The 21,069-nt window shown below is 42.5% G+C and overlaps 2 protein-coding genes across 7 annotated transcripts in view; both read right to left on the reverse strand.

Annotated features, from left to right (window-relative positions):
- The window catches only part of sash1a (SAM and SH3 domain containing 1a), a 134,196-nt gene extending 121,358 nt beyond the window's left edge, over positions 1-12,838 (reverse strand). For 2 of the 3 annotated variants that reach the window (XM_088286253.1, XM_088286252.1), the window contains exons 1-3: positions 12,641-12,838; positions 10,837-10,912; positions 9,541-9,705 (exon numbers count right to left, since the gene is read on the reverse strand). The gene's annotated coding sequence lies outside the window, so the exon portion shown is untranslated. Of the gene's footprint in view, positions 1-9,540; positions 9,706-10,832; positions 10,913-12,640 lie in introns of all 3 variants that reach the window. The other variant, XM_088286251.1, reaches the window with a different exon arrangement.
- An 839-nt stretch (positions 12,839-13,677) lies between these two features.
- stxbp5a (syntaxin binding protein 5a (tomosyn)) overlaps positions 13,678-21,069 on the reverse strand; it is a 52,175-nt gene continuing 44,783 nt past the window's right edge. For 2 of the 4 annotated variants that reach the window (XM_088286166.1, XM_088286165.1), the window contains 6 exons: positions 18,114-18,395; positions 17,651-18,020; positions 17,416-17,581; positions 17,042-17,153; positions 16,747-16,967; positions 13,678-16,261 (listed from right to left, as the gene is read on the reverse strand). In XM_088286166.1, the coding sequence (XP_088142292.1) occupies positions 16,220-16,261; positions 16,747-16,967; positions 17,042-17,153; positions 17,416-17,581; positions 17,651-18,020; positions 18,114-18,395 (1,193 nt within the window). In that variant the 3' untranslated portion in view covers positions 13,678-16,219. Of the gene's footprint in view, positions 16,262-16,746; positions 16,968-17,041; positions 17,154-17,415; positions 17,582-17,650; positions 18,021-18,113; positions 18,396-19,631; positions 19,683-21,069 lie in introns of all 4 variants that reach the window. The other 2 variants (XM_088286164.1, XM_088286167.1) reach the window with 2 other exon arrangements.

Below are 21,069 nucleotides of genomic sequence, written 5' to 3' on the forward strand. Positions count from 1 at the left end.
ACAGTTAAAATCGTCGCCGAGCGCAACAAATGAACCGGAAAGTACGGCGACAAGGACGACGTTTCCATTCGGTAACGCGTCTCAAAAGTGAACAAATGCCCCCAAAAAAAGTAGAAGTAATGTACCATGACGTAAGACAAAAAAAAAATGTAATAAAATTGAGACATCTGCCAGATCCTTTAAAATCCACAAAATATTGTGTTCTCGTAAAAGAAGCACCGGCCGGACCTAACAAATAAATAAATAAATAAATAAATGAAAAGTATTTTTACACAAAGATAAATAAATAAAGATAAATAAATAATGAATAAAATTAAAATAAAATAAAAAAATAAATAAATAATTAATAAATTAAATAATAAATTAATAAACTTTCTTCATCCTTCTATTTATAAGAGTTGGTTTCATCAAAAATACTGTTATTGACTAAAAAGCGGAGAAAGAATTCCCGCAGCAGAACAATGACTATTTTTTTTTTTTTGCGACAGTCTCAGCGCATCAAGGGACAAAAAAAATTACAAATCTAAAACCCTCAAGGACCGCAGTTGCTCGCCCCTGAACCAAATCAGTTTTTGCCATCTTGCGAGCATGAATGTGCTTTCATTGTAACTTCCAGTCTTGACTAATCCATCCAATCCACCGTCACGCCATCTGATGTTTAAACGTGCATGAGCTGCTGTGCCGAAAATAAATGCTTCAACAGTCCTTGCCTGCCCGTTTGGCCGCTCTTTTTATTCCGAGCGCCACTTCTGTCCTTTTTGTGTTTGTAATTTTCGAGACTGCAATCTCAGGCACGGCCATTTTCCCGAGCAGGATCAATTAGTCTTAACATTTGTTCCAGTTTGCCGCTGGGAGGGGATAGACTTGACACAAATGGACAGTAAAGAGGACGCCGCGCGGGGTGGCTTGAATCTCCTGAATGGGAGTTGACAGGGCCAAGAGGAGCATATGGCATCGTGCAAAAATGTGGCGGAAAAAAATAAATAAATAAATAAATAGAGAGGTCTTGCGATCACAATTAGATTAGCTACACGGTAATTAAGAATCATTGTCTTATCTGCGGATCGCTCGCCTTCTGGGGTTTGTCACGGCCACCGCTTAACCTCTACTATCATAAAAAAATGAGCAATTTTTATCAGCGAATGTTTCTCGTATTAAAGAAAAAAAAAACAAAAAAAAAAAACACACGTGGCCATTGAGTTCCCTGAAAAAAAAAAAAGCACAATCAGACGGATTTCCGAAATTGTGTGTTTTACGATACAAGCATTGCGTAGCACCATGGCTGCTTGATAAAGAAAAAAAAAATATCACGATTATTTTTGCAAAAATTGAACGTATAAATTTCTTTGATAAAAATAAGATAAAAAAATTAATAAATAAAAATTCTTGCTCTACACTTAAAAAACGTAAAAACTGTCAGAACTAAACTAAATCTAAATAAACAATTTAAATAGAATGTCCAAAATTTGAAGTATCACAATGGTATTAGGCGTAAAATTTGTGCTATTTTAACAATATTTTATATATAATCGTTTTGTTTTTTTTAATGATTACGCCAATTTTGTCATTTAATAATAATAATAATAAAATAAAATTAATTAAATCTAATAATAATAAAAAATATATAATTAATTAATTAAAATACAACTTGTGTATCTTTTTGTTTTGTTTGTTTGGCATTTAAAACAAAAAAATAAATAAATCAAAAATCCAGTTGGCAAAATCCCGGCCAGAAAGCAACGGTCACACAAGCGAGCTGAATCTGGCAAGCAGCCGACAAAACTTACCACCGACGCCAAAATAAATGGCGTTAATACACTGAGACTGCTGTTAACTTTGTGTTGACAAGCATCCTCCCGCGCTTACGCCACGACAAAGTGTTTGAGTAGCCCCGCGTCGCGTTTGTTTATGTACCAGCAGCTCTCGTTTGCCAGCGATTTTCCTGGCGCTCAGCGCACGCTAAACAGTCGAGTCGCCTTTGCTGAGGGTTGCTGCCGACTGAGGAGGATTAAAGTAAGACAATTAACAGTAAGAAGACGGGACGGAGGATAGCCGGTCAATCCCAATCAGTCGCCGAAGCGGCACCAATCCGGCACCATGTTGTCATCTAATCGACACCAAAAAGGCCGCTGAGGTCACGGAGGAGAAGAGGAGGAAAATTGAGAAATGCAACTACGATGGCGAAGTGCACGTCAAACTAAACAGAAAAAGAGAATTCCACGTTTTTTTGTTTTTTTAAAGCAACCATCGTAGCTTTGCCTTTAAGTCTGTTAGCTTAATGCTAAGAAATCATGGAAAACACCATAGGGAGGCTAACGGTTAGCATCTACATGGCAGCGTCGTAACCTGTTACGCAACATATATCGACATAATACTCGCATATGTTCTTTATCCACTGTGAGGAACCACAAATATTACTGTTGAGGTTTCCTCTATGTCGGCATTATGCTGCCCCCTGGTGGCCAAATCCACAAAACCATCATTATCACATCCACACACACACACACACACACACACAATGGATACAATGAAAGAAATGAAATATTCAAATCTGAAGTTCAATGTGTCCTTCATCCAAACACACACGTCACACACACACGCACGCAAGCAGAGACGATGGGTATAAAGACAAAGGCGAGGGCGTTAATCACAACGGGGATTAGCGAAAGCCATGTGGGCTGCTCGTTTTCAGCACAGTTACACCCACCGTCGTCCAATGTGCTCATTATGGTTGATTGCGACAATACACATTCGCTGAGGGGAAACGCTTTGCTTTGGCAATATGACGTGTCAGGCAAAGCTGAACGTTGTTTTGGCTGCGTTTGTACGTGTGGCGGGCAGGGGATAGGAAGATTGTGTACTGACGCTACCCTCGGGATTCATTTTATGAACAGCATAAGGCAGTAACAATGCAAGATATATACATATTTGTTTTTTCATTTATAATAAATTTAATATTTTATATATATATATATATATATATATATATATATATATATATATATATATATATATATATATATATATATTTTGGGATTTTTTTATATTATATAATTTTTTGGGTGTTCTTTAACAAAAGTTGTGTGAAATTGTGAAAAAGTGTATTTTTTTAAATGCTTATTTAAAAAAAAAAAAAAGTTTTAGTATTAGTTTTAGTTTTTTTAAATATAAATGGAGTATTTGCTATGTGCAAGAGCAAAAAAAAAATATTTTGCAAGCGTTTTTAATGTTTTGTTTTTTTTCCAATTTTAGATTGAGTTTTCGAAAAAGAAGAAATGACTTAAGCAAGCGATTTATCCCAACGTAAACTAACCAATTGTCTTATCTAGTTGGATTTCACTTATTGTCTTGCCTGGTCATTCAAAAAAAAAAAGAAAAAAAGAGCTGAAAGCTTATCAGCAGAAAAGATCCTTTTAGTATTGCCAGACTAGAAAATGTCATCTGCAGTTTCCCAGATTCGCAAGAACGGCGAACTGTGTTTCTACAAACGGTGGTTTCTTGTAATCAAAAAGAAAATATAAAAATGAAAAAGTGACATTTTTTTCCCCCTGCCGTCACGCAAATTTCATGTGCTGAAGGTGTGATAAAAATGTGTGAAAGCTTCCGATTGATCGGTCGTACTTTGCGGCGCGCCGTGTGAAAACTGTTTCAATTTCTGTCACTTTGACTGAAACGCGAGCATAATTCCATTTTTTTATTTGCACACTTCACCGGCTTATCTTCCCTTCAAAAGTAAAAAAAAAAAAAAATTGAAATGCATACAATCTTTATGTTTGTGTCCACGCTTGCCTTCCTTTCCCTTCTATTTTTCACTTTCTTTAGCAGGCGCAGAACTCGTCGAAATATAGATTCCGAGCTTATCTGTCAAATGGGATGAAAGTCAGCCGGGGTTACACGCGTCTAACAATGCATACAAAAAAAAAGGCAGATAATACTCTTGGAATTCAGAGTTTTCACGTCTTATCTCAGAAAACGGCAACATTTCTCCGGGGAGTCGAAATTACACGACATCCAATCAACTATTCGGAACTAATCGGATGAAATACCCCAAAGAGCTTTTCCGAGCGTTTCATATTTATGAATCGTGTTGGCGCAAAAGCAATCCTAAAAGCATTTAGCAACACGTATTTAAAAAAAAAAAAGGGGGATCAGCGTGATGTAAACGTCCACTCGGGATTGCGAGTGAATTTGCGAAGAACCAATCGTGCTTCCGTAAAAGCCCAAACCTACCGGTGGCATCCTCGCACCCTCCGGTGCTAATGGTACGCGCTGAGCTGTCAGATTAAGGCTCATTTACTCCCAGCGGGGTCTTCAATTAGCCATGATTAATACGCCCGTTGGTGCTTCTGTTTTAAGAGATCCGTCAAGATTAAGAGAAGACACAAGATAGTCGTTCTACCCACCCGGGCGCCACTAACAAATTAATACCGAGGCCGAAAAATCAAGACGATTGACATTTTGACTAATTAAACGGGATTAGTACGCGTCCGGAGAAAAATCTCAAAATTATCCGTTTGGTTGACGTTGGTGGCACTGGTCACTCCCCCAAAAAATTATTGATTGATGAGAAAAGTTGTTTTACTCGTGTGCTGTCGGCGTAAAGAATCATTTCAGGCCTGGGTAGCATAAAATGAGGTCGCGGGCCAAATCTGGCCCCCGGGCCTTGAGTTTGACACCTATGTTCGAAACGACCGAACTGATCCAATAAAATCGGGGTCAACTCCAAAATGTTGCCACGGGGTCCCCATGGTGAGCAAAGATTTCACGGTCCTAAATGAGAAGCTGAAATCAAAACCTCCTGTCCAGCTGCTTCGACGAAAGGACATTTGAACGAAAGAAAGAGAACAGCGGCGAAGGAGAGGAAGGATATTTCTGAGCGAAACGATCTCTCTGCTCGCGAGTGGAGATGATCTATGTCCCCTGATGGGCAATACAGATTGGTTTTTTTTGGTGGTTTTTTTTAATCCCCCCCCCAATGTCCCCCCCCCCGTTGCCCTTTAATCGCAGTGACACGCCACTGATAAAAACATCATTTTAAGGAATGAGGAGAGACCCCATTGGTCCAGTGAGAGGGGGAAAAAAAAAAAATCAGAAAGGGGCGTCGGCCTACCTGTAATCCCCGCCCGTCTCGCAAATTCACGTAGCTAATGCGTAAACTATTCCCGCAGCACACACGCAGGACCTCAAATGGAATTTTCCATCTTTCATTTTGCAACCATTTCGCCATGTGATGACATCAGACGAGTGTGTGCTAATCAACAAATGAGATCTTGATTTATGGCAGATGCGCATGTGAGGTCACAGTGACCTCGCTCGTTCTTTGACCAACAATCAATGATTCCGACTTTCAAATTCCATTTTTTTATTTTTTTTTTTCAGCCGCGATAGGAAGTAGTGTTAAATTCACCGCTTTGTTGCAGGCTCAAAATGACGCCATCGTAAAAGCGCTATGAACTGTACAAAAACTTCCCGCAATTTTTTTTTTTAACTCATTCACTGCCATTGACGACTCGAGAAGCCAAAAAAATGAATTCGCTTATTATTAAAAAATTTTCAATATTTTTTCAGCCCATGCGTAGCAATAAGAATAATTATAGCAGTATCGGATTTCACGGTGATAAAAAATGATAAAACAAAAAAAATTAAACAATTTTTGACTTCCAGCATCCCGTCCCCGTATTGATTTGCGAAAAAAAAGGCAACACCCGCATAGACGCTTATATTAAATTAATTTGCGCCAATTGGAGTGATGTATGTCGGTGCTAGCGACATCGGCGACGCACTCGGATGCAGACGACTTTGCACATTTTTCAGAGTGATTAGAAAAACATCACAAATCGCTCGAAGGAAGTCAGAGCGAGGGTGGGTGTGTCACTCAAGACACAAATCGTGAGTGACAACGTTCCTTAATAGATCATGCAAATCGGGCCGGGGGCGGGGGGGATTTGAGCAGGAGGGATCATCATGATGATGCGTTCTCAGGTTTTCCGGCTACCTCGTCTTTTATTGATGATCGCCGTCATCGGGCGAAGTTTCCAAATGAGGTTCGGTGATGGCATAAATTAAGAGGCCCCTCGTCGCCTAATTGTAGCGATTAGCATTAGCGTCGTGGCGCAGGCGCTCATCAGGGTTGCAAATCGGAGCTGGTGAGAGTAAACAGGAGCATTATTTATTTATTATTATTATTCATATATTTTTTTATAAACCAGAGCTTAGCAAAAATCGCCACATCAGAACGGTTCACCTTCATATTGATCATACGCGACTGCGAAGACCACATCTTGTAGCTGAACCTTACGCAAAGCCACCCAAAATCCCCAAAGACTTGTTGACGCTGGTCCACGAGCCTCCCGGGGGTGATCTTAAATGTGATAACGGTGTGAGATTAAGCAGCTGTCACGAGGCGGATGATAAAATATGGGCCTGAACCGTAAATAAACGCAATCACTGATCGCTTCATTGATAGCGCTGCCAACGCCGTCAACCTTAAACACGTTTAAGATTAGAGCGCACAAGCATTTTTTTTTTTGGTAATCTTTTACCGGCGAGATGCTCATTCGGATGCCAACCGCAGATGTTAAGACAGATAGCCGACGTGCTGTCAATGGAAAAAACACGCCTTTTCGGAATACATAAAGTGTCTCAGGTTGAAACTTAAATGTAAATAGTTTAGCGACATTTGATTCGTTAAAATTGGCTACGCGCTACAAATTTTGGTGAAAAAAAAAACAATCTAGTCCAAAAAAAAGAAACCACGATATTGAGAAAATAAAAGAATAACAAGGTTTTTTTTGTTTTTTTTCCAGTTGGGCGGGCCGAATGAATACGTTTAACGGGCCGCATGCGGCCCGCGGGCCATAGTTTGCCCACACCTGACCTAGTCAGTCAAAATCCGCACTTAGTGGAGGTCAAGATATTTAAAACAATAACTCCGATTACTTTCTTGCCGAGGCGCTTGCACGTTTAACGATTTGCTCACAAAGTCCAACGGCAAATCATTTGTTGGAACTCATTCGGCCCTTCGCTAATTGATTCAACGTCTCGGCGGAATGAAGACATCAGAAGGTGCGACAAAGACACGAAAAAAAGGGCAGCGAGGTGAATCCAGGTGGAACCCGGAGGAGCAAAGTGGGAAATGGAGTTTGCATCCTTAAAGCCTCTGATTGATGGATTAATTAAGCACTTGAACCACACGGGCGGATTGGAAGTCCAACTCGTAGAGACGGAATTTAGAGAAGAGCTTTGAGGATGTGGGAAGGGAGGAACGGGGTGGGGGGCTGTCATTCTGGACCCGGTCTGAACCTCGCCTATCAAATAACCATGCAGTATAATTGGAAAAAAATTGAAACACAATGCTTCACAAAGAGAATACACTTCATAATCCAGCGCAGCTTGTGACTGAACTTGTATAAAAATAGTGATATCGCGCCGAATACCATAGAGCGCCGAAAGGTCCGAAAAATATGGTAATTTGTCCAGAAATGTTCATTAGGGATGGGATGGTACTCAGTAAAATCTTGTGCCACGATAAGACAAATTATTGTTCCAGTACATAGCAGGGGGCTCCAATCCTATTCCGTCCTGTCTCTTTTCCATCTCTCCCTGCCGCAAAACCACCATATTGAAATGATCAGGATCGTTATCCATCATCCTCGCTGATTATCCGATCATTTGAATCAGGTGTGTTGCAGATGAAAAACAGGACAGGACAGCGGCCCTCCGGGAACAGGATTGAAGACCCTCGGTATAGATTGAGGTGTGACGTTTCTGTTTGGTTGGCATGCCGTGAGATTTAGCGAATCTAAACGATGTCGCTCGGCTCAATAAAGGTCAGCAAACACATAAAGGCCGTTCCAGTTTTGGATGAAATCCGCTCGGATTTGTAATGTGAACAATAACCGGAAACATTTGTGAACTAAATCCAGCATGGATGACTCTATTACACCACGCGGCGTTATCAACGAGGACATTGAAAGCAGCTGACAGCATCCTTGGCTCAAGGCAGCCACTGGCACGCTGACCCCGGTCAGAAGATGCTCACGATTAACACCCTCGCTCGCTCGTCATCCACCGAAATCTGCGGCGAGTCCGACAAACATGTCATTCCGCTGACGACGCGGGGGGGGGGGGGGAGCTAACAACGCACCACTGCAATGTTGACATACACACACCGACCGGCGACGTGACGAGACTAAAAGATAGAGGGAGGAAAACAAGGCAGATGGCACTTCCCTGAAGGTAAGGATGGGCTGAAAATGTAAATGATGAGGAAACATGGCATGGAATAAATAAATATGTGGATTCATTGGGGGAAGACAGACGCTTATTAACTCATTCACAGCCATGTCAGGTAGAATGGACTTTTTTTGTCGTCTTTATCCGTCAATGGTAGTGAATGAGTTCAAGGAATGCAGAGATTTTTATTTTATTTTATTTTTTTTTTTGAGTCAGCAGCATGACCGCAGACACGCATCCGACCCACGAGTGGAACAGCGACAGCTTAAGTGCGCCGCTTCAATTAAAAAGGCCGCCGATGACATATTTGCTGGGGGAGGAACGAATATGCAATGAGAGCCAAGTGGCGGCTCGCGTTAGATGGCCGGCTGATGGTTTTGCATAATAATAAGCGCGTGAGGTGCAAATTAGGAAGAAATTAAACAGAGAAGCCATTAGACGCCAATCAAAGATACATTTTTTTTTTTTTTTTAAATACGTATGATTGGAACGGCCGTCAGGTTTTTGTGTTGCTAGCATCTTTCATGTGTGCAAGCGAATAAGCTAACAATCTTCTGGGATGTTGAAAGATGACAAAAAAATATATATATATACATTTGTGCGATCGCTTCATCTGTGCGCTTCTCCCCAGAGAGAAGTCGAACACACTCTGAATCTTTGAATGCACAAAAATCTGCTGCCTTTCTTATTTGCGTGTGCTTAGTATGCAGCTTTATATCCGTAAAAGACTTTTCTTGGAAAAAAAAAAAATGTGTCAACAGCTGTCAGCCCATCAACTGCACATCACAAATTTTCCAACCTCTTTCATGTCCCACTTTCCTTTCACAAATATCACGAGGGGATTTAATAGACCCGTCAAGCCCGACGGAGCGTCATCAATGAAATGATATAGATTTACATTTAAGTTTCAAGTCGGCAGTCGCTCGCTCGATTTTTTTATTATTTTTATTTTATTTTTTGCTTTGTTTGGCGCGTCGAAATGGGTTGTGATGCGCTAGATTTACTTGAGTAACGTTTGAAAATTTGTGAAAGCCTAGTTGTCAGGTTCAGGGGGTCTCATCTCATTTCTTAACGTGCAAACAACCTCGCTCCTCTGTTTCCAAAAAAATGTTGGAAATGTCCTTTCGTGGACTCAGCAATGAAACATTTTAATTTTAATTTTTTATTTTTAATTAATTAATTAATTTATTTATTTTTTTTTTTTTTAAATCAGTGGCTAGCAGTCCATTAGCCAAACTTCTGAGAGCTACTATAACAGCCGAAACCCGATTTTGGGAGGATGAAAGACATTAATTCTAGGCTTACCTGAGGTGTCGCCGCACTTTTTTAGTGGAGCACCCATGAAAAAAGGCATCATTACGAGCAGCGAGGACGTGCTAAAACCGCCGTCGGATGGCTGACGAGGACTGTGCTCGTGACCCGGAACAGTCTGGGTTAAACCACTCACAGGTCCATTATGTTCTTTCCCGGCTGTGTGGATCAGAAGAGCACAGTGAGGAAATGCTTTTTAGTAATGCAGTATGATGACATACGATCGAAGCGCCACCATTTTGCAACACGGCTGAATTTGCCTGGACTTTACATGCGAGGCCTCGTTCACGCTTGTCAGGTTCGATTTGGTTGCTCAGGTGGTTAGTTTGGTCAAGTGTGAACAGCTGAACATTATCATCCGCAGGTGTGCACTAAACGGGTCAAACAGGTTTGCTGCGCTATGTGACTTAAAAAAAATAAAATAGATCTTTGACGTCTTTAGCCGTCAATGGCACTAAATGAGTTTTCCGTTTTTTTTTTTTTTTTTATATGTTTTTCTCATATTATCAGCAGTGGATGTAACCACGTGACACCCAGCTTGGCCCTATCGATTGCATTGATTCTCATTTCACATTTTTACTTCATAAAAAATTTATTTTTTGTCTTCAAGGTAAAATGTGCTGACCCCGTGCGTAGTGGCAATTCAGACTAATGTACAGAATAAATGTGAACAGAGCCTAAAAACAGAACTTTTGTATTCCTCCGTGGTGGCTTGGCAGATAAAACTTTTTGGTTTTGTGCGCTTGAACAAGAATGCAGACTGACTGATTCTCTCCCCCCCCATTTGATTTTTTTTAACCTTGAAGTGCATTAATATGCAAACGACCACGTGAATCAAGTTAATTAGCTATATCTTTTGTTTACTGCCTGCCATTCAGAAGCTGAAAGCCAGATGCACAACTCCTGTAAAAAGAAGATTAGCGCGCCTGAAATGAAATCCCTGAATCCGTGAATAGCTGCGTAGCATCCAGCTCCGTGTGGTCTGCCCCTGTTGTTTTTTTTTTTTCTGCCTGGGTTAGTGCTGAGGTCATCATCCTCGCTCTTCCCTGCTCAATAATCACTAGGGAGGAATTTTAGCGGCGGCGCGAGGCTCTAAAAAAACGCAGACGCAAAGCGCTCGTTCATCACAACAGTGCCTCTGGAGACCCCGTTTAGAGCAAGAGACACGTATTCATTACCAGACGTGTCGGGGCTTTGGGGGTTTGTGTTATCTGTGCGTAAACAGGCTCCATGCGGAAACGACTACAGGCGACAAAGGCTGCGTTCGGCAGAGGGACTGAACTCACCCACCTGACGGTCACGCTTGGAGGTTAGAGTTTGCCAGCCCAAAGCACACATCCGCCACAGTCGACCGGGCCTCCGACCCCTGAAAATCCAAAGAAAATATTTGCATTGTCAATACTGCTTCTCCAGGTTCGTTTCAGAGGATAAAGAATATATGCCGGCGAGTATTGTTATATTATGCATTACCCCACTTGTGATCAAATATCTGAGGGTTCGAGAGTTATATAATTTCATGCGTTAGCATTGAGCAAGCGGATTTGAAGGCTGTTTTAAATTCATGATAGTTGAGGTGGGGCAAAAAAAAAAATCATTTACACCTCACTCGGCTGATCCTCTATTTTTCATCCATTTATTCTAGAAATGCGCTGTCGGCATCGCGCATTTAAGTGCCTCGTTTAGCCGAGCGCCGCTGAAAGCGAACTTCATTTACTCTCAATTGAATCGCAGCGCACATTCTTCATACTTGCAATTCACATCTACAGTCTGGCGAGCGCGCGACGCGCTCCTAATGGACGCGCGAGAGACGCGAGTCGAGCAGAAATGCAAATTAATACGGCGCACCAGGGGAAAGACTTAATAGAAGCTTACGACTGACCCACATTTAAAGTAAACTCACAGGCTAGAACGTAGCCCTGCGGCTCTGTTTTTTTTTTTTTCCCTCTTGACGTTCAAATATCCTTTCTAAATCACACAGTTGCCTTGGAAACAGCTGCCCCAAAAAAAAAAAGAGAAAAATCCTAAAAGGGACCTTGAGGATCTCTGAAGGCCTTGCTCAGCAGCATCTTTGCTTTGCCAAAGGAAATTAATTAAACTGTCTGATTAATATTTGTACAGGTGAGCAGTTATTAAATGCTCAACCTTGGTTATCAGAATTTTTTTTTTTTAATGACTGGCACATGTGACTGTAAAACCCGACGTTGGAAACGTCAGAGCTGTACACAAGCGTGTAGATCTGTGAGAGAGTCGGACTGCGCCGCTGTGGGTGTGGTCGCATCACTTTTGCCATGCAGAGTAGCGGACTGCAAACACCCGCTTGCAATTTGGTGGCTGTTTCACCCACAACTAAATTTACTTACAGGCAAGGGTGGCCCCTTTGTGCATGAGCGACAGCGTATGTCAGGAGGCAGACAAGCGTCTTAAGTATCGGACACGCCGGCAAGCCACCGAGGTCAACCGCGCGCGTATACCGGCCTTAAGCTTCCTCTGCCGCACCCCACGCCCATCAGCTCTATATTAAGTCAAAAGGCCGCTGTGCTTTTTCATCAATGTGTTAAAGTTAATCTAAGGGGCTCTCCACAAACAGAGCTTCATGTGGTCTCGGCTATGCGGATCAGGTTTCGTAGAAAAGATGCTGCGCAAACATAGCCGCCAGCAAGAAAGCCAAAAAACTCGTGGCTGATTATAATCAGCGACACCATCCATCTGTCCATTCATTTTCTATAGCGCTTGTCTTTATTAGTTCTCACGGGTAAGCTGGAGGTTATCCCAGCTGACTCCCAGCTGTAGAAAAAAAAAAAAATAGGCAACCCTCGTTATTCGCGGGGAACAGGGACAAGAATAGCCAACATATTTGTATAATTGACGGTTGACGAAATGCATAAGGGAGGAAAAGGACAGATTTTTTTTTAAATGCTAATAAATACTCAATATAAATTTTCCAGGAAAAAACAGGAGGAACAAATATGCAAACCATTATCAATTAAAATTCACGCTTTCGTGTCAACTTGTCATATTTTGCGAGTTAAAGCAAAATTGCAAAATGACAAAAGACTATTCGTGGAAAAATATAATTAGAATACAAGGTACTCACGTGACGAGACGCTTCGACAAAACACACCTGTGTTGGCTAGTCAGAGCTAGCTAGTTGCTACACTCTTACCGAACAAATGCTTTCCCAAGTTACAGATTCGTATACTGGAAACACGCACGACTAAAAACGACTCATATTCATGTTTTTTCCCATCCTCAGTTTCAAAATTCCACCTTGAGAACGCTTTTGAATCGTCCACCTCCGACACCTGCACGTAATTGAACATCCTGGGCTGATGATGTTGACAACACGAAGAAGCTCAAATCTGATTGGACAAAAAAAAAGATAGAACCCAAATAGATCAGACTGTTTGCTATCAATGAATACGATTTCATGTAAGATGTGAATGTAGGTCAGTCCTTCTGATCGTGTTGAAGCCAACACAGAAAGGCCTTGAAGGCTTGATTGCCCGCCACTGACACATATATATATATATATATATATATATGTATGACAACATATTCCTTTCATGACCCTCATTCAGTACCTTCCTGTGCGTGTAGGCGGCAGCATCCCCCGCCACGCGTTCACAGTGCTGATCATTCGCGGTTGCCGTTGCCACGGCAACAGAATGTCACGCGCCAGCGGCGGATGGGTCTCGGCATGGCCTTAGCGTCCTCTCCCTGCACCTGTTTGTATCTTGTGGTTGTTTTATTCCGCCCGGGCTCACAAGGTCAGGCGTTAAAAAATGCATCCAGCTTGGTGAATGAAATGGGAGTCATCAGAATCATTAGATGTGTATTGAATTGTTACTTTTGTACTTAATTGAATTTCAGAAACTGCACTAATGGACTTTTACAGAAGTAAACAAATTGATCAGTACTCTGCCTTTACCATAGTCAGAAGGTACGTACATGTATGCATTTTATCTAAGGAGCAGGAACTAAACAAAATGGGTTAAATACATTTTACCTATTTCTTTTCGTATAGGATATTTTGTAGATTTTTACAAATGTGCGCCACCTGACCTTTTTCTTCAAGGCATTTCTTTTGTGTCTGCTGCCATCTAGTGTCCAAAAGTCAACAGCAAGTCTTGGTACATTTTCCACTTTTATTTTTTCCCATTGCACGGTTAATCTCTATCTACAGAATGTCCTAAACTCTCATGTGTGTGGCAGCAGGTCAAGTCCATAAACATCCATGTGAAAGTTGCATAAAACTGTACAAGAAAAAGTCGGCTACCATGAGAAAAATACTGCAACCCACTCACAACTGTTGACTGCAGGACGACGATGGTAGTGAGGAAATATCCTCTTTCTTTCTCGCTTTTGTGAACGTATTTGGTGAAGGGGAATACTGCATACTGGAAAAAAAAAAAGTGTGACAAACATTTTCCCTTGGAAGAAGAACAAAAGGTTAATGACATTTTACTATGTGGCTAACAGTCACTGGAAGAACCAAAGGGGAGGATTTATCCTTTTCTAATATAGAGTGAACCCCCACATACTGTTTGGCATTCGCAGATTTATTTTTGTAATACTTTGGCGCCATCTGGTGGATTATGAAGTCTTTTTTGTCTGCGTTTTTACATGTCCGATTTTACTGGCGGTCCTTGAGTGCACCTCACGCGGCTAGTTTGCTAGCCAGAGTTAATTCCATACCATTTTTTTTGTCCTGGCCGATACCAGTTTAAGTATCAATTCTTGAGGACACAAAGCTACAAAGTACCGAAACCACAAATACATTTGATACATCCATGACGAGTATCGGTAGTTTGGTCCGTATCCCTCATGAATTGTGGGGTTCACTGAACATGTCGCTGGCTTTCGTTGGTACGAAACAGACTCAACAGGACACAAAACGGCAGACAAAGACTTTGACATTGATTAACAATACGCAATAATGAACGTAAAAACACGCTTTGGAAGTACAACCGGACAGAAGGGGGCGAACAGACGATAAAAACCGTCGACGTTATGTTGAGTTGTAGCGCTTCCGGTTTTTGCCGTCGTCAGTCATATTTCATAATGTAGAGCTTCGCGACTCTCTTCCGATGTGATTGATTAGAAAACAGCAGTTTTCAAAAGGGGAGATGCAGCAATTTGATGTAAAAAAAAAAAAAATAAAACAAAAAAATGCGTTAAAGAAATGCATTTCGATGGTTATAAACAGATCTGAAAAACATTGCTGCATAATACCAAAGAAAAAGGGAAAAAAATGACTAATTAATATTTTTATGTCAACTTGTCTTATTTTGGGACTTAAATTAGAAAATTACAGAGGTGTATTGGTGGGAAAATATATATTTTTTAACTTTTGACTTCATTCCAATTTATTTTTTTTTAACTTTCGCAATACGCGTCTTTTTTCATGTTTTTCTCATGACATGACAACATTCCTCTCATATTTAGATGAAAGATGAAAGAAAATATACTTTTTTGGATAACATTAAAGTCAGCATTTCTTCTTTGAGAAAAATGTCGAGATTAATGATAATTTAATTTTAAATCAAATCTTTGGCATCAGAAAAAAAATAAATGACCTTTTTGCGCAATCTAAGTATTTCTAGAATGCAATGGTTTTACTACTTTCCAGATTGTCACACATCATTAAACCATCCTGACAGCAACAAATGAAGGAGGGGGGAAAAAAAATCTCAATCTTTCCTGACACCAAACCATGACGGGAATTTACAACAAAAAAAGGAGTACACATAAAAATAAATAAAAAAAAGACGCAGGTGTGAGTGTGTGTGTGTGTGTGTATTATCAATGACCCGAGCAGCATTTGTACACTAGAGATGAACGAGGCCCGAACAGATGAGCTTCAATAGATTATACTACAGTATGCCTTGTTTATCCTCGCCCTCCAAGAAGATTCCAGCCCTTTTCATAAGGAGAACGCAAACGTGAGACGAAAGCCATACACGCAAAAAAAAAAATAAAACTTAAGTCCTTAACAAAAATATCACTTACTTTAACAACCATAGAAAAATAAGAGCTTTTCCAGTAATATTGACAGAGCCATGAAACCAAACAATCGGTCATAAATACACCGGGGGGAGAGAATAGAAAGGGATGAATTCATACACATTGTTGGCAAGGATGCAAGAGTCTGGAAGTGGAGCCATGACGCAAATGAAATTGAAATAAAATAAAAATCTTTCTGCATAGAGGAGGCATCACTGCGGTGTCACTTCCTGTGTCCCTCTCCTTTTTGTTTCTGAAGTGAAGTACAGCGTTGCAACATTTAGATTTGTATGTATAATATCATGACATATTTCCGTTTTCCTTTTTTTTTTTTGTACATTTGAACAATGTTAGCTATTAGTCCAGTTTAAATACTGACATCAGTCTGAGGACGATTTGGCAAAAATGAGAATGAAAATTGTAAATCAAAGAAGGAGAAGAACATGGGGGACACACACACACGCGCGCGCACACACAAAAATAATGTACTTGCTCCCTGTGTCTCCCCCCTCAACAACAGAGTGAGGTCAGAAGAGTTATGGGACATTTTTGTGCTAAGGGAAGAAAATCCCAAGTGTCTGAGTGAACGAAGAAAGGCTTGGGGAGGATGGCTGAACGAAAAAGAGCAGCAGGTCGCCATCATGACTGAGGCGACCGTTGCCAACGCCCATCAGAACTGGTACCATTTTTTGTCTTTGCACTTCAGCATCATCTGGACAAAGAAAAATAAAAGAAAAAAGTGATTCAACACTGACCTCTAGTGGTGACATACTGTAACTGACAATGTGAAAAGGCAGAGGCGACATGAAAGTAACCCAGTGCAGCAGGGGTGGGCAAACATTGGGTTCGAAAATTTGACAGAGGGGCCGGACCAGGAGCAGATGGATGCATTGTTTTGGTAACCTCACCTCATCGGAGAAAAAAAAAAAAAAAATTCAAATTAAAAAAAAAATGTAAACAATATATGCGTCTTTGCAAAAGCACAGTATTTAGAAAATAAAACATTCACAAGCTTTATTCATTTAATTTTTTTCAAGTTCGGCGGGCCGGATTCAAACGTTTAACAGACCGCATGTGGCCCCCGGGCCGTAGTTTGCCTACGCCTGCTGTAAAGTGAATTCAGATTTATTTCCTAGTGGTTTCTACTCTATGTTAGCAATCTATTTGTTAGCACGCTAGCTATACAATATTTGTTACCTCGTGGGCGTGCTTGGAAAAAGAATCGGCGCTGGCCATCATGGCGGCCGTCCTCTCCTCCAGCTCGCCGAGTTTCTGCCCTCGCTCGTCCAACGCTATCCGGGCGCGGGCCAGGTCGCCCACCACGCCGGACGCCGCCCCCTTCATGCCCTCGATGCCGCCCGGGCCCGGGATGTGCTGGGCCAGACTCCGGGATGCTCGTCCGGCCACTTCTTCACCGACTAAGTTGTGGGAGAATTAGCGTTAGCATGTACTCATCTTAAAAGAAAAAAAAAATAGCGCTAGAGTGACGTACAAAGCTCTTCTCTGTCCAGTGACTGTGCTCCACCCCCAAATAGACCCTTAAAGAAACCTCTGTTCGGGGCTTCGGGTGTCTCCACTGGCATAAACAATTCACCAAGCATTTCCTGAAACAATTACAAGCTGTTCACATTACGGCAGTTTGTTCCGGTTCAGTGCGGACTGCTATGTTAGCTTATTGCGTTAGCCAAATAAAATTCTCAACAAATGATTCCCATTTGTCTTTTCTGTGAATGGAGTTGTGTAGCGTTAGCTTCTCACTCTTATCGGCATATGATTGTCATTTTCAAACAAACGGTAGATCGCGGTCAAGCGTGAAGCTAGCCCCTGCGCGTATTAGCATGTTTTGCTAATTTTCGGTCCACTGACCTGTAGGTTCTCGCAGGTGTCCTGGCTGTAAGTGATCCTCTGGACTTCAGTGGGCGAGCAGAGATACATGGCTTGACCCAAGTTTGTGAAGCAGAAGGTTCTGGCTATCCTCATGTCAGTTAGCGGCAGGTAGTTGACATCCATGAGGGGTCTCAGTCCCGGTAGACTACATAAAGGAACGAGAACACGTTCAAAGTCCCATCGTCCGTCGTGCGCCACCTCAGACGCGCCTCACCTGAGGGTCATGATGTGACCGTTAGCGCAGAAGCAAGCCAGACACACGCCTTGGCTCATCTGGACCACGTCGGCGCGTAAAACGAAGGAGGCCTCCGTGATACTGTGCTTGTAGATGCACGTCTGACTGGGCAGCGACAGAACCTTGGCCTGCTTCTCTGAGCACATCACGGCGTAGTGGCTCTCGTTAAGATCCTGCGAGCCGGACGGCGAAACCGACACGGGCCGACGCTTGCGGACCTTCTCCCGTTCTTCGCCGTCCGCACAGACATTGGGTTCGAACCAAGGGTCGTACGCAGGGGGCAAGACGGAACCGGACGAGTCCAGGAAAGCCAACCGCAGGATGCTCCCCTTCAGTCGGATCAACATGCCTGACCGATACCGGGAAAGGACAGCAATGACCGGTTAGGGGGTTCTAAAAAATAAAGACGGCAGTCAGTAAATCCCTCTCCGGAGACAATCACCTGTCGGCGAAAGGTGAACAGGCTGCAGTTGCCTCTGTTCTCCAGGCGGTGGCAGCGTGAGGGCCAGAGGCAGCACAGTGCCCAGCGAGGTGCCCACGAACATGCACGGCGACGAGACGCCGTCGCCTTTGCGGGCGTAACTCTCGCAGAAGTGGAAGGACAGGACGGCTTCTTTGGCCTCCTTATCGATGCTGGTGACGCTGGAGGAACGCGAGCGGCTGAAGGAATTGTCCCGGTGGTCTAGTGGGTTGGCACCCCGCGGCGGGCATACGGACAAGAGGACAGTGAGAGGAAACAACAGAGGGAGGTAAAGAACCCGCACTGCATACACGGATAGAAGACTTGAAAAAATGTTAAAAATTTGGACACTTGATTTGAATTTTTCTTTTTTTTTTCACATTTGAGTGGACCTTTCCTATTTTGGCAGGTTTCTACTTCCTTTGCAAGTTTAATGATAGCAAATGGACACTTCCTGGTTGACCTTTCACCTTTAATCTGAAAGTTGTGAAGACCATGTTCACAGCACAGCAGTAGCAAAAAAGGGAACTGTCCGGAAAGTGAGGATCAATGAATCGGGCAAAACGGAGTGAATGTTGACCTACGCGAAACTCCCGGCAGAGTTGGGCACGTGACCCTTCACCTGCCGTCCAGCCGCGACCTTGGTACCCTTCGGCCTTATTCAGAAAAATTGTCGGCCCTTGAAAATTTTAAAAAAAAATGTTTGTGCATGACGCAGCTGTGGGAGAGATGCTAACGGTAGAGGTTCATTTTAACATTCTTTCGCCTGTTAATTTACTATTCAACACCTTATGGTGTTATTCGTCTACTTCTTATTCGACTCATTCTTCTTCTCCATGAATGTTCCCAATGCAAGAAAGTACGCACAATTGTTCTTATAGGGATTATAGTATTGCCCCAATCGCCCCCCCCCCCCCGCTTGTAATGGTATGCCCCGGTAGCAGGTGGGAGGCGGGGGTCATGTCGGGGGTCATGTGATGTCAGAATAAGGAAATACAGGCACGCAAGTTCTGAAGCAATTTGGCCACGAGGACCGATTCGTGGGCCGGACTAAAATCAACCTCCGGCTTTTGTTAATCGAACCCTTTTTTAAAATTCGTCCCCGCCCCCTGCCCGAATATGGGCGTCCGGCTGGAGCGTTCCGCCCCTCCAGGACAGACTGCCCAGCTCCACCGCGATGGCAAATTCAGCTCAGTACAGCTCTGGCACAAAACGAGGAGGCCATAACATCCCGAAAATGAAAAAATATCTATTTCTAGACGCTATTAAAAGACAACATGTAGAACGATGGCAGAAAAAAAAAGCAGAAGAAGAGCGTTCTAGAGGCTGCGGATTTAAGCTTAGCGCCACTGATCTCGGCAGTAAGCGGACCAACCCCCACCTCGGTCAAATAAGTGGGAGCGCCCACAAACTGTACATATCGTCACCCGCCTCAATTTGGAGGCCGGACTACATTGCATGTCACACAAGTTGCTTTGGAGACACGGAGTCAAGGCTTACCCAAGTCTGGCTTTAGCTCAGTAGGCAAGCTTAATTTCCGTGACATCTTTGCTGGAAAAAAGAGAACATCCCTCTTTACAAAAACACACGTCCAAAGCTCACACACGATGCCATGCAAGAGCTCCGGGAGCGCGACCCCCGGAGAGGCATGCCGTGACGAGACGGGGGACAAAAGAAAGGAGGAGGGAGGGGGAGGGGGCGAGGCCTTCCCGCTGGATGAGGACGTCGCAAGCGCAACCGTCAAGTCAAGGTGGTCATGCCGCAGCAGCATGCAACCGAGGGAGCAGAATTCCGGACAACACATGGAAACACAAAGTGGACGAGACCAACACTGTTTTTGTACATAAATCACTGCACGTGGCATTTTCATGACGCTTCTTCGAGCTGTCTCAAGAATGTGTCCGTCTTGTTGCACAGAGAAAATCAAGTTTTTCAAGTATTAGAGCTGCAAAGATGCCCGTAGATTTTGAAGCAATTTTTTTTTTTCAAAAGGCAACATGCAAAGCAGCACTGAGAAATGTAGCGGAATTAAGAGGCAGAGAAGGTCCCAAAGAGTCGCTCTTGCAACTTTTGTCCCATCCAACTAAGCTCCGGTAAATGTCATCGTTGCCGCGGTTGAGAGTGAATACATCCTTGAGTATTTTTATGTTGCTAAATGAGCTCACTTAAATAAACACACACACACTCACACACGCATACACAAAATGAAAATGTAAAATTGCATTTTTTAATTAAACTCTACGCTGCTCGACTCAACTAAATAACTCGTAAGAAATAAAGATTCATCAACATAAGCAAACAAATATTACAACAACTAAGTATTAATAAAAATATTTCAATATTTTACTTTGAAAACCTACAAAAAAAACGTCCTCATAATAAAATAAGAAAATAAATCATGAATAAGTAGCAAAACAAAAGAGTTGAAACCAATAAAAAAAAAAAAAAAGTTGAAATCAGCGGACACGGACTAACAGACACAAAGAGACAAATTGGATATGATCGTGGCTCCCCTGCGTGATGTTATCATAAAACACGATGGACAAAAAAATAAATAAATAAATAAAAGGACGCCAACCACAGGAGTGTCGAGGACGCCGACCGGGGGGGTGGTGGGGGGCTACACACGTCACAGACGCAGGCACGGGAACATACGCTTGGTGCTCGTGCTACATACAAGTAGCATGCAATGCTAACGTGTAGCTGCCACCTAGCCGGAGGATTAGCCTCTGCTTCTGTGCTATGAGGTCGCCTTTGTATTACAAAACAAGCAGTTTTGTTGTCGTACAACAACATTTGAGCATTTTGAGAGGAAAAAAAGAAAATCTTGATTTCTTTTATTAATTTATTATTATTACTTTTAGGGACAACAACAAACACCATGGGAACAGAGGCTATCCCAAACTTTAGCTAGCGCTAGTTGAAGCTAACCATTTCC

Source organism: Idiotropiscis lumnitzeri, chromosome 21 (genome assembly GCF_059441095.1).
Source record: "Idiotropiscis lumnitzeri isolate Australia: NSW breed Sydney's pygmy pipehorse chromosome 21, RoL_Ilum_1.0, whole genome shotgun sequence".
NCBI classification, from domain to species: Eukaryota; Metazoa; Chordata; class Actinopteri; order Syngnathiformes; family Syngnathidae; genus Idiotropiscis; species Idiotropiscis lumnitzeri.